The sequence below is a fragment of the Mandrillus leucophaeus genome, unplaced genomic scaffold (genome assembly GCF_000951045.1).
Source record: "Mandrillus leucophaeus isolate KB7577 unplaced genomic scaffold, Mleu.le_1.0 Scaffold3, whole genome shotgun sequence".
NCBI lineage: Eukaryota > Metazoa > Chordata > Mammalia > Primates > Cercopithecidae > Mandrillus > Mandrillus leucophaeus.
In genome coordinates, this window is record NW_012103142.1 from 3681837 (window position 1) to 3694833 (window position 12997).

Consider the following 12997-nt stretch of genomic DNA (forward strand, 5'->3'; position numbering starts at 1 on the left):
GAGCTGAGATCACGCCACTGCACTCCAGCCTGGCAGCAGAGCAAGACTTCGTCTCAAAAAAAAAAAGCAACATAATTCCATTGGGCTTTTCTGTAGAATAAGATGACTCTAAAATTTATAATAAAATGCAAAGAATACAGAATATTCAAAGCAATCTTAAAATAAAATGACCAAAGCTGGAGGACTTACACATTACCTGACTTCAAAACTTACTACAAAGCTACAGTAATCAAAACAGGGTGATACTGGCAAAGGATAGACAAAAAGATCAATGAGACAGAAAAAGAAAGCCCAGAAATGAATTCACATCTATATGTCAGTTGATTTTCAAGAAGAGTGCCAAAGCAATCTCATGGGGGAAGATCTTTTCAACAAATGGTGCTAAAATAACTGGATATTATAAGGATAAAAATCAATCTCAACTCCCCACCTCATATCATACACACCTATTAATTCAATATGGATCACAGAACTAAATGTAAAAACTAAACCTAAAAAACTTCCAAAATGGAACATACGAGAAAATCCTTATGACTTGGGGATAAATAAAGGTTTCTGGCCAGGCACAGTAGCTAACACCTGGTAAGTCCAGTACTTTGGGAGGCTGCGGCGAGAGGATCGCTTGAGGACAGGAGTTCAAGACCAGCCTGGTCAATATAACAAGACCTTGACTCTAAAAAAAAATTAGAGTTTTTTTAAATTTTACTTTTATTTTTTTTGAGACTGAGTTTCACTCTTGTTGTCCAGGCTGAAGTGCGATGCTGTGATCTTGTCTCACCGCAACCTCCACCTCCCGGGCTCAAGCAATTCTCCTGCCTCAGCCTCCCGAGTAGCTGAGATTACAGGCATGCGCCACCACCACACCCAGCTAATTTTGTATTTTTAGTAGAGATGGGGTTTCTCCATGTTGGTCAGGTTGGTCTCGAATTCCCAACCTCAGATGATCCACCCGCCTCGGCCTCCCAAAGTGCTGGGATTACAGGTGTGAGCCACCATGCCTGGCCCCAAATTAGTTAATTTTTTAAAAAGAGGAAAGGTTTTTTTAGAAAGGTCACAGAATACAATAACCATTTAAAAAATGCCAAATTTTATTTCATCAAAATTTAAAATGTCTGCTTGCCTAAAGACTTTGTTAACAACATGAGCAGGAAAGCCAGATTGGGAGAGATTACTTACGAAACATACACATGACAAAGGTCTGATATGTAGGACAAACAAAGAACTCCTGCAACTCAATAACAAAGACAACTCAATTTCTTTAAATGCTCGAAAAATTTGAACAAACATTTCACAAAGGAAGATGCACAAATGGCCAAAAAGTACATAAAAATGTTCCACATCATTAGTCATCAGGGAAATGCAAACTAAAAATCACAGTGAGATATCACTAAATATCCACATCCACCAAAATAACTAAAACACTGACAACACAAATGTTAGCAAAAATGTAAAGTAACTGGAACTCTCATATATTAGTAATATTTTGAAAAAAGGTCTAGCAGTTTCTTATAAAACTAAACATATACCTATGTATATGATTCAGAAATTCCACCTCTAGATGTTTACCTGAGAACTGAAAACAAATGTTCACAAGACTGGTACAAAAATGTTCATAGAAGTTTATTCAAAATAGCCAAAAATTGAAAAGAACCCAGGTGTTTATCAACAGGAGAATGGATAAACAAACTAAGAAGATATAGTCAGAAGACAGTACAGTACCAACAATAAAAAGGAACAAATTATTGATGCATACAGCAACACAGAGGAACCTCAAAAACATTACGCTGGCAGGTGTGGTGACTCACACTTGTAGTCCCAGCACTTTGGGAGGCTAAGGTGGGAGGATCACTTGAACCCCAGAGTTCAAGACCAGCCTGGACAACAAAGTGAGACCCTGTCTCTACAAAAAAATTTAAAAATTAGCCAAGCGTGGTGGCATGCACCTATAGTCCCAGCTACTTGGGAGGCTGAGGCAGGAGGATCGATTGAGCCTGGGAGGTCAAGGCTGCAGTAAGCTATGATTGTCCCACTGCACACCACCTTGGGCAACAAAACAACACCCTGTCTCAAAAACAAAAACATTTTGCTAAATGAAAGATGCCTTGCTCAAACAAGTACATACTACGTTTCCATTTATGTGTTCCACTTGCATGAAATAGGCAAAACTATGATAGAAACAAAATCATGGCCGGGCGTGGTGGCTCACGCCTGTAATCCCAGCACTTTAAGAGGTGAAGGCAGGTGGATCACGAGGTCAAGAGATTGAGACCATCCTGGCTAACACGGTGAAAACCCGTCTTTACTAATAATACAAAAACAAAATTAGCCGGGCATGGTGGTGGGCGCCTGTAGTCCTAGCTACTTGGGAAGTTGCGGTGGGAGAATGGCATGAACCCGGGAGGCAGAGCTTACAGTGAGCCAGGATCGTGCCACTGCACTCCAGCCTGGGCGACAGAGCGAGACTTCGTCTCAAAAAAAAAAAAAAAAAGAAAGACATAAAATCACAACAGTGGTTGTTTAAGATGGAAGAACCAAGAGGCATGAAAACTTTCTGGGAGAGGTAATGCTCTCTGTTTTGATAAAGGTTTAAGTTATAAAAGTGTATGCATTTGTCAAAACTCATAAAATGGTAACCCTCAACTTGTGAATTTCATTGTATATAAATTTTACACCCTTCCCCAAAAAGTATAAATATTGAACTCTAGTTAATGTTATATAAGCAGAAATATTCAGAAGTATACTGATGTCTACAATATACTTTGCAGTGAGGCAAAAATTAAGACGGACTGGCCAGGCGCGGTGGCTAACACCTATAATCCCAGCACTTTGGGAGGCCAAAGCAGGTAGACCACGAGGTCAAGAGATCAAGACCACCCTGGCCAACACGGTGAAACCCTGTCTATTAAAAATACAAAAATTAGCTGGGCGTGGTGGTGCATGCCTGTAATCCCAGCTACTTGGGAGGCTGAGGCAGGAGAATTGCTTGAACCCAGGAGGTAGAGGTTGCATTGATGCATTGAGCCGAGACTGTGCCACTACACTCCAGCCTGGGCGACAGAACAAGACTCTGTCTCAAAAAAAAAAAAAAAAAAAAGAAATTAAGATGGATTAACGAACAGATACAAGAAGAATGGATAGATGGATATGTAGTTAAACAAATACCATAAATAATCACTATAGACTCTAAATGATATATATGTATATATTCACTGTATAATTATTATAAGTTTTCTGTACTTCTGAATACTTTCACAGTAAAATATTGGGAAAAAAAATTTTTTTTTTTTGAGATGGAGTCTCGCTCTGTCCCCAGGCTGGAGTGGCTTGATCTTGGCTCACTGCAAGCTCCGCCTCCCGGTTTCACGCCATTGTCCTGCCTCAGCCTCCCAAGTAGCTGGGACTACAGGTGCCCGCCACCACACTCGGCTAATTTTTTTATATTTTTAGTAGAGACGGGGTTTCACCATGTTAGCCAGGATGGTCTCGATCTCCTGACCTCGTGATCCACCCGTCTCGGCCTCCTAAAGTGCTGGAATTACAGGCGAGAACCACCGCGCCCGGCTGGGAAAAAATTTTTTTAATTATGAGTTACGGCCAAGCGTCTCTACTAAAACTACAAAAATTAGCCACGCATTTTTGCGTGACTCACACCTGTAGTCCCAGCTATTCAGGAGGCTGAGGCACAAGAATCGCTTGAACCCAGGAGGTGGAGGCTGCAGTGAGCTGAGATCATGCCATTGCACTCCAGCCTGGGCAACAGAGTAAGATTCAATCTCAAAAAAAAAAACAATAAATAAATAATGAGTTACCAAGTGGACAGTATACACCAGATTAGTAATAACATAGCTGATAGTACAACCATTAACTAAGTGACTACTATGTGTGAAACACTATGGTACATACTCATATATGTTATATCTAATCCCCAATGCAATCCTGCAAGGCAAGTAGTATTAACCCCATTTTCCTGATGAGGGAACCAATTCACAGAGAGACTAAGGAACTTATTAGAGCTTCATACAGCTATGCAATGAAACTGGCAGGACTCTAAACCCAGGTCTGACTCCAAAAGGGCTTCCATTATACCACACTGCCTTAACAATTAACTCCTAGGATTGGGCTTTTTTTTTTTTTTTTTTTTTTAAGCTACAGACTCTCACTGTTGCTCAGGCTGGCCTCAAATTCCTGGGCCAATGCAATCCTCCCACCTCAACCTCCCAAGTACCATTTTTTTCTTGGATTTCAATAGAAGTTTATGTTATTGACTTGTAGGCATAAGTGGGTTAATGGCAGGGACTTTGAAAATCCCTATCACTGTCATTCCATTGTGATAGTCTATAATAAGGCTGCTACTATTCTTGTCTCCTTTCAGCATTATAAGTGTTTTACAATATGAGAAAGGAATGCCACAATCATGACACAATTTTTTCAAACAAAATTCTTTACCTCATTTCTCGTTCTTCATGTTGAGCGATAAGGTTGCTATAAAAATTCTCCAGTGTCACTTTGGTCATTGTCACCCTTTCCTTTGTGTGGTTACTCATGGATGAGCAAGGTGTTGAGCCTGTCATTGCCATGGCTGCTAGAAACAAAGAAAAGAACAGGTATTAGATTTGGAGTTAGAATCCACCCATTGTGCACTCTCCTACCTTATTGGTAGGAATGTAATTTGGTGCAAGTTTTCTGGAAGACAAACAGGTAATATGAAACAAAAGCCAAAGAGAATACTTAGTGAAAATAAATATAAATTACTGCCGTATGACCCAGAAATCCCACCTCTAGGTATAAAGACTAGAGAAACCATCACATAGGCTTCTAAAAAGACATACACAGGATGTTCAGTACAGACAGGATGTTCACTATGCCTTAATTTGTGTTATGGGAAGTTGGAGGCACTTAAGTAAGAAAATAAAGAGCTGTGGCTGCATAGGAGATACCATGCAACAACCAGAAAACCAGAAGCAACTCTACCTGTACCTGTAAGTCACACAAATGTATCTTTTTTCTTTTTCTTTTTGAGATGGAGTTTTGCTCTTGTTGCCCAGGTTGGAGTGCAATGCAATGATCTTGGCTCACCACAACAAGTGATTCTCCTACCTCAGCTTCCCGAGTAGCTGGGATTATAGGCATGTGCCACCATGCCCAGCTAATTTTGTATTTTTAGTAGAGACGGGGTTTCTCCATGTTGGTCAGGTTGGTCTTGAACACGTGACCTCAGGTGATCCACCGGCCTCGGCCTCCCAAAGTGCCGGATTACAAGTGTGAGCCACCACGCCCGGCCCACACAAATATGCCTCCCTCCCTTCCTCCCTCCCTCTCTCTCTCTTTCTTTCTTTCTTTTCAAGACGGAGTCTCGCTCTTTCGCCCAGGCTGGAGTGCAGTGGCATGATCTCTGCTCACTGCAACCTACACCTCTCATGTTCACACCATTCTCCTGCCTCAGGATCCCCAAGTAGCTGGGACTACAGGTGCCCGCCACCACGTCCAGCTAATTTTTGTATTTTTAGTAGAGACAGGGTTTCACCATGTTAAGCCAGGATGGTCTCAATCTCCTGACCTCGTGATCTGCTCACCTCAGCCTCCCAGTGTGCTGGAATTACAGGCGTGAGCCACCGCGCCCGGCCCACAGATATATCTTTAAAACATATTAGTGCAAGTGCGTATTGCATTTTTAAAAAGAGAACAAGATCACAATACCATATAGGTAAATTAAGAATATATAGTAAACCACACGCCTGTAATCTCAGCTTCCTGGGAGGCCAAGACAGAGGACTGCTTGAATCCCCAAGTTTAAGACTAGCCTGGGCCAGGTGTGGTGGCTCACACCTGTAATCCCAGCACTTTGGGAGGCCAAGGCGGGCGGATCACGGGGTCAGGAGATGGAGACCACGGTGAAACCCCGTCTCTACTAAAAATACAAAAAATTAGCTCAGCGTGGTGGTGGGCGCCTGTAGTTCCAGCTACTCAGGAGGCTGAGGCAGGAGAATGGCCTGAACCTGGGAGGCGGAGCTTGCAGTGAGCTGAGATCGTGCCACTGCACTCCAGGCTGGGCGACAGAGCCAGACTCCGTCTCAAAAAAAAAAAAAGACTAGCCTGGACAACATAGTGAGACCTAAATACATATACATATAGTACACATACAGTACAATTCTTTGCCATCTAAAAATCTACCTTGAAGAAATCAAGGACCCATAAAAATTCATCACAAGGCGATTCAATGCAGCGTTGTAATCACAAAGGAAAATTAGTGATAACTTGAATATACACAACAGAATTAACTCAGTATGAAAAAGCCTTTCAATAAAATAATGTGTGGACAATTAAAATATGTCCAAATAGTTAACATCAGAGGAAATGTTTCCACTGTAAGTCAACAGAACAGATAACAAAGCAGAATGTATATCACGATCTCAATTTTCTTTATGTGTTTACTGTATGTGCACATAATTATTAGAAAATATAATCAAAATGTTATTAGTGGCATACCTGTAGGTAGTGAAAACAGAAAATTTTATTCTTGCTTGTGCTTTTCCCATGTTTTTCTTTTTTTTTTTTTGAGATGTGGAGTCTCACTCTGTCACCCAGGCTGGAGTACAGTGATGCAATCTCAGCTCACTGCAACCTCTGCCTTCCGGGTTCAAGCGATTCTCATGTCTCAGCCTCCCAAGTAGCTAAGATTACAGGCACCAGCCAACGTGCCCAGCTAATTTTTTTGTTTGTTTTGTTTTGTATTTTCAGTAGAGACGGGGTTTCACCACACTGGTCAGGCTGGTCTCAAACTCTTGACCTCAAGTGATCCGCCCAACTTGGCCTCCCAAAGTGCTGGGATTGCAGGCGTGAACCACTGCACCCAGTCCATGTTTTTCTGTATTTTCTTCCTTCAGCATATACTGTTACCAATAACTCTTTATCCACAGTTAAATGAAAAATATATTATTAAAATGGTAATCTACTGATACATACATGCTCTGACACAGCCTTAAGGTATTTGATAAATGTTTGCCGTTTATTTGAATTTACAAGTTAAAATAAAGATGTACGTCTTAAAGGGAACAATATGACAAAAAAAACCTGAATCACAATTCTAGTGGTAGAAGTAGCAATATCTTAAAAACGAGAGATCTTAACTTCCTCATTTTACACAAGAAAAAAACACCAGCAATGGGTTTAGATAAGTTATAGAATATTTTTTTCCTAAATTTAAAATCTCGTTTTCAACCAGTTGTGTGGCGCACGCCTGTAGTCCCAGCTACTCCAGAGGCTAAGGCAGAATTGCTTGAACTGGGAGGCAGAGGTTGCAGTGAGCCAAGATCACGCCACTGCCCTCCAGACTGGGCTACACAGCGAAACTCAGTCTCAAAAATAAATGATAAAATCAGCTGAGCACGGTGGCTCACGCCTGTAATCCCACCACTTTGGGAGGTCAAGGCAGGCGAATCACCTGAGGTCAGGAGTTGGAGACTAGCGTGACCAACACAGTGAAACACTGTCTCTATGAAAAATACAAAAATTAGCCGGGCATCGTGGCAGGTGCCTGTAATCCCAGCTACTCGGGAGGCTGAGGCAGGAGAATTGCTTGAACCCACGAGGCAGAGCAGTGAGCCGAGATCATGCCACTGCTCTCCACCTGTGCGACAGAGCGAGACTCTGTCTCAAAGAATAAATAAATAAATAAAATAAAATCTCATTTTCCTTCAGATATTTCAGTTAACCTGTATTATCACACTTGGCCAAACTGTTCACTAACATTGACTCACTGTAGCATTGGCAATAGCACTCAATTTTTTTTTTTTTTTTTTTGAGATAGAGTCCCGCTCTGCCACCCAGGCTGGAGTGCTGTGGCGTGATCTCGGCTCACTGCGAGCTCTGCCTCCCCGGTTCACACCATTCTCCTGCCTCAGCCTCCCAACTAGCTGGGACTACAGGCGCCCGCCACCATGCCCAGCTAATTTTTTCTATTTTTCAGTAAAGACGGGGTTTCACTGTGTTAGCCAGGATGGTCTTGACCTCCTGACCTTGTGATCCACCCACCTCAGCCTCCCAAAGTGCTGGGATTATAGGCATGAGCCACTGCACCCAGCCAATAGTGCTCAATATTTTATTTTTACCACTCCTACCTCCCACATGATCTACTTCTCTGTCTCTTCATCCTAATATAAAGCTGAGTAAAAATTAGGAGAGGCTGAACACTGTGGTTCATGTCTGTAATCCCATCACTTTGGGATGGTGAGGTAGGGAGATCATTTGAGTCCAGGAGTTCAAGAGCCCAGGAGTTCAAGACCAGCCTGGGCAACATAGCAAGACCCTGTCTCTACCACCCCCCACAACTGTGGCAAAAAAGAATCATGAGAGACAAAGGGCCATTTTTCTTTCTTTTTTTTTTTGAGATGGAGTCTCGCTCTGTCGCCCAGGCTGGAGTGCAGTGACACAATCTCGGTGCACTGCAACCTCCGCCTCCTGGGTTCAAGTGATTCTCCTGCCTCAGCCTCCCAAGTAGCTGGGACTACTAGGACATGCCATCACCCCCAGCTAATTTTTAGTAGAGACGGGGTTTCCATATGTTGGCCAGGCTGGTCTTGAACTCCTGACTTCAGATGATCCACCTGCCTGGGCCTCCCAAAGTGCTGGGATTACGGGCATGAGCCACCGCACCCAGCCAAGGACCATTTTCAAAGATAGTGCATTTTAAGAAAAGCTTTAAGGTTTTCCCCTTAATACTTAGTAGCTTTTTAAATTGTTTTGTGGATTAAACTAAGGCTTATAAAACACTTGTTCAAAAAAGCCTTAAAATTATTTAAAAAGCAATTATTTAAAAAGATACTCAGACAAAAATCACATAAATAATCCCTTCAGAGCAGAGATTCAAAACCAAGGCTCTACTTGAGAGTCAAACATTTTGATTCATCATGTGCCAAAAAGATCAGTAAAAACAAATTTAAGACACTGTATTCAGAGCTACCTTACTGTAAAATATCACATTATTTTCTATGGGGAAGTTTCAACTAATACCAAAGCAAACTCAAATGTTTTACAGTATCACTAAAGGATTTAAAAAAAAAAAAAAAAAAAAAAAAAAAACCTCTGTTTGGTTTGTGAAGCTTGGGTGTGGTTCCTTATTTGTCAGCCTGTACCCCCTCCACCCACAATGAAAACCACATGCACTCTAAGTGTGTTTGGTGAAGAAATTTAAAAACCAGATCTAAAAACATGTCAAAAGCAAGTGAGAGTTTTGTATTTCCTTGTCTGAAAATTCCTGAAGAAATTACATATATGTAGTTACATTTTAACAACTGAAATTACTTCAACATAAAAACGTAACAGTTTGCCAGGGCACTGGTGCATGCCTGTAATCCCAGCACTTTGGGAGGGAGATGTAGGAGACTGCTTGAAACCAGTCTGTGCAACATGGCAAAACCCATCTCTACAAAAAAAATACAAAAAATTGGCCAGGTGTGGTAGCGCACACCCGTAGTCCCAGCTACTCAGGAGGCTGAGGTGGGAGGATTGCTTGAGCTGGAGAGGCAGAGGTTTCAGTGAGTTCGGTTTGTGCCACTGCACTCCAGCCTGGGACAGAGCAAGAACCTGTCTTAAAAACAGCAACAACAACAACAACGAACAAAACACAACAATCTGCTAATATCTAACCCTAAGGCACACAGTGCCATCCATATTACAGGCAGTTAATAAATGTAAGTTGAACAAGTTAATGATTTTTAGTTGTCAACAAAGCTAAAGATGGCTGGACACAGAGGCTCATGCCTGTAATCCCAGCACTTTGGGAGGCCGAGGCAGGTGGATCACCTGAAGTCAGCAGTTGGAGACCAGCTTGGTCAACATGGTGAAAGCCCGTCTCTACTAACGATACAAAAAAAAAAAAAAAAAAAAGCCGGGCATGGTGGCGGGCACCTGTAATCCCAGCTACTTAGGAGGCTGACACAGGAGAATCGCTTGAACCCTGGAGGCAGAGGTTGCAGTGAGCCAAGATCACACCACTGCACTCTAGTCTGGGTGGCAGAGTGACAATCCTTTTCAAAAAAAAAAAGAATAAAGACTACATTTACACTGATGGGTATATCAAAAATGTTTTGACTAATTTAAGTAGCTGGCATTACTACCTAAACTTTTAAAAAGATCAAAAGGACAATAAATGAACTCAAAGATGCTCAAATATTAGACCAACAAATTCTTAAGCAGAGTGTTTTCCAACTTTTAGAGTTTCTAATAAAATGATAAAGATTGCACTCTCCTTCCCTTTGACCTTTTAAACCCTCCTCCACTTCCTCTATTGTAATATTAAAAATTTAGCCTAATTCTAATATCCTTTAATCAAAAGATGTAATTAATATTGCTCTATAGCAATTCATAGGTTTACGGGTCGGCCAACTTTTCTTAAGACAGGACTATCCCTCAGGCTTTCCATAATTCAAGCCTTCCTACCCTGACCTAGAAGCCATTGGAGGCCTTTGCCCTGTTTGTTTCATTCTTCAGCTCTGCAGAATTAGGAAATAACAGGTGGCTGAGAAATTCTTCAAAGTTTTAGAAATTAACAAAAGGAACGGATCCTCATAAAAGTCAGGCTAAGGCCTGCAAACTCAAAAGGAAGTCAAATGAAAAACATTATGCGATTCAATCTATATGATTATGCCTGGCTAACTGATTGACTTTACAATGGTACTCTATGATCACTATAAATAACCCTCTCGCAACAATCTGGACTTTATTTCTTTGCGGCTGACAACCCATTATCTTTCATTTGGACGATTCAACATTGAAGCTAAGATTACTGCTTAAGCCGCATGTCTAATTTCTCCCACTGAACTGTAAATCCTACTGAACAGTAATCCCTACCTACACTAGAAAGCAAGCACCACGTCTTATACTTGTTTTAATGTTCGTCCCCCATTTCATGCACAGTGCTATGCACTTAGCACCTTAAGAAAGATTAACTAGGAAAAATACCCATTTTTGATGGCCATTCCGAGCGTGAGGTGTTTATGTGTGATGTTTATGTGTGATGGGGGACAGGGCTGGGACATGAAATGGTTTGCTATAGCGTTCTCTCCTCTTACGAGGAAGCTGGTATCCAACGTTTAGGGTGGGGAGGAGAGTCTGTTATCGTAGTGGTGGTTGTTTTATGTTTAGGGAAACCAAATATACTGCCTGGCTAATTCAGAGGCAGGGTGAGTTGAAAGGGTGGAGACACTCAGGGTCTACTTCACTCCAACCCTCCTCGGTGCATTTCAAAAAGAACAAGTTTCTCTCCGTGTCTTTTAGTCGTTTCAGAGTGAACTGAGAGATCTGGTCTCTCTGCCGGCCGTGCTGCCCGCTTTCTGACACAGACTTTCCTCTCAGCCCTTATCGACTTTTTCCTTTCCTCTGGCTGTTGCTTTTCCACTCTCTTCTTAAGAAACTTCCCTGCCTTTTCCTGTGATTTTAAGCTTATCTGAAGCCCAGCATCTTAAGACTAACGGAAAAAGGAGCCGACTCAAAGATACCACACCCCAAGGGGGCTTTCGACATCTCTGCCTCAGACTACAGTTCACAGACCCCAGAAGGAAAAGGAGATGAAAACTGGTGATGACCGAGATCCCTGAGGGACTGACTGGTGGCAGGGAGCAGACAAAGGTGGCAACATGGAAAGGAGAGCCTGGCTCCCGCTCCAACTGCAGAAGGAGAAAGAGAAAGGACGGGGTGGAGAGGCTGGGACTGGGAAAATGTGGAGGGCCAACAAGGGGCATCTGGAGACGGGGGAAGAAGAGGGCTGAGGACAGGGGAGGAGAGGGGACGAGAGGCTGAGAGGTTAGGGCTTGAAAGAGGGCGTCGGCGAGAAGGAGAAAGCCCGAGGAGTCGGCGGTTGGGGAAGGAGGAGATAAAGGAAGAACCCTGGGATGGAGTGAAGACGTCGGCAGCAAGCAACTCACCAGAGCCCCGGGAGAAGCAGGGCTGGGGGCGGCGGAGAGCCGCAGACGCCCCTTCTGCCAGTAGTCTCGACGTGAAGGCTGGCGAAGCCCCGGCGGCGGCAGCCAACGAGCCAAAGACGGGAGGGGACGCGTGAGGGTCTCTGAGACAGGGGGCAACGGGCTGTTGCGGGTGAGGACAACAGGAAGCGTTCCAGCTGCCGGAAAAGACGGGAGCGCTAAGGGGCCAAGGCAGCCCGGTCCCCCGCCGCGGAGACGGGCTGGAGCGGCAACCCGGGGCCGAGACTACGCATGCGCGACTTCCCGGTGCGGCCGAGATTGAGGGACTGCGCGTGCGTGGCCCCGCCTTGCCCCTCCCTTCACCCCCTGCCTGGAGCTGGCGGGACCTGGGTGAGGCCAGATGTGTGAGTGTGGGGCGGTCGCGAAGTAGGCTGGGCTGAGGGGGAAGTTCCCTTGTTTTCTTTTATTTTACTTTTTACTTCGAAATAATTATGGACTCACAAGAAGTTGCAAAATTAATATATACAGGTTCCGTATACCGTCACCCACTCAGCTTACCTCAACATTTTTCATAAGATACAACATTCTGAAAGCCAGGAAATTGACATTGTCACAATACAGTTAACTAAACCAATACAATTAACTTCATTACAGACCATACTCGGATTTAAGCTGTTTGGCATGCAGTCATGTGCGTGTGTATGTGTGTGTAGTTATATGAAATGTTATCACCTGTATAGTTGCCACCTACTCCCCTACCCCGTGTAGAGCAGGTCTGCTGGAGCCTTTGGCCCCCCTCCTCTTCCTCAAAGTAAGGACCTTACCTGGGATAAGGTGAGCTCTCATAGGTTTGGGAGGTTGCCCAGAGGGCGACCCAGTGTGGACAGAAGAATGTGCTTTTCAAGGCCACCCAACTCTTATTCTGTACTACTTTAGGGGGTAAAGAGGTCCCAAGTTTCATGGCCTTTGGGCACTCCTCGTTTCTTGAGAATGGAGCACAACGCCCTCAACTACAAAGTGTCAGGCTCCTGGAAACTAAGAGGAATGAGACATGGTCCCTCACTGCCTGCAAAGGGGCC

At 43.4% G+C, this 12997-nt stretch overlaps 1 protein-coding gene across 2 annotated transcripts in view; it reads right to left on the minus strand.

Annotated features, from left to right (window-relative positions):
* Window positions 1-12242, minus strand: part of STK38 (serine/threonine kinase 38) — a 59584-nt gene extending 47342 nt beyond the window's left edge. Inside the window, exons 1-2 of one of the 2 annotated variants that reach the window (XM_011986592.1) lie at window positions 11922-12242; window positions 4447-4579 (exon numbers count right to left, since the gene is read on the minus strand). In XM_011986592.1, the coding sequence (XP_011841982.1) occupies window positions 4447-4577 (131 nt within the window). In that variant the 5' untranslated portion in view covers window positions 4578-4579; window positions 11922-12242. Of the gene's footprint in view, window positions 1-4446; window positions 4583-11921 lie in introns of both variants that reach the window. The other variant, XM_011986593.1, reaches the window with a different exon arrangement.
* Window positions 12243-12997: the final 755 nt, after the last annotated feature.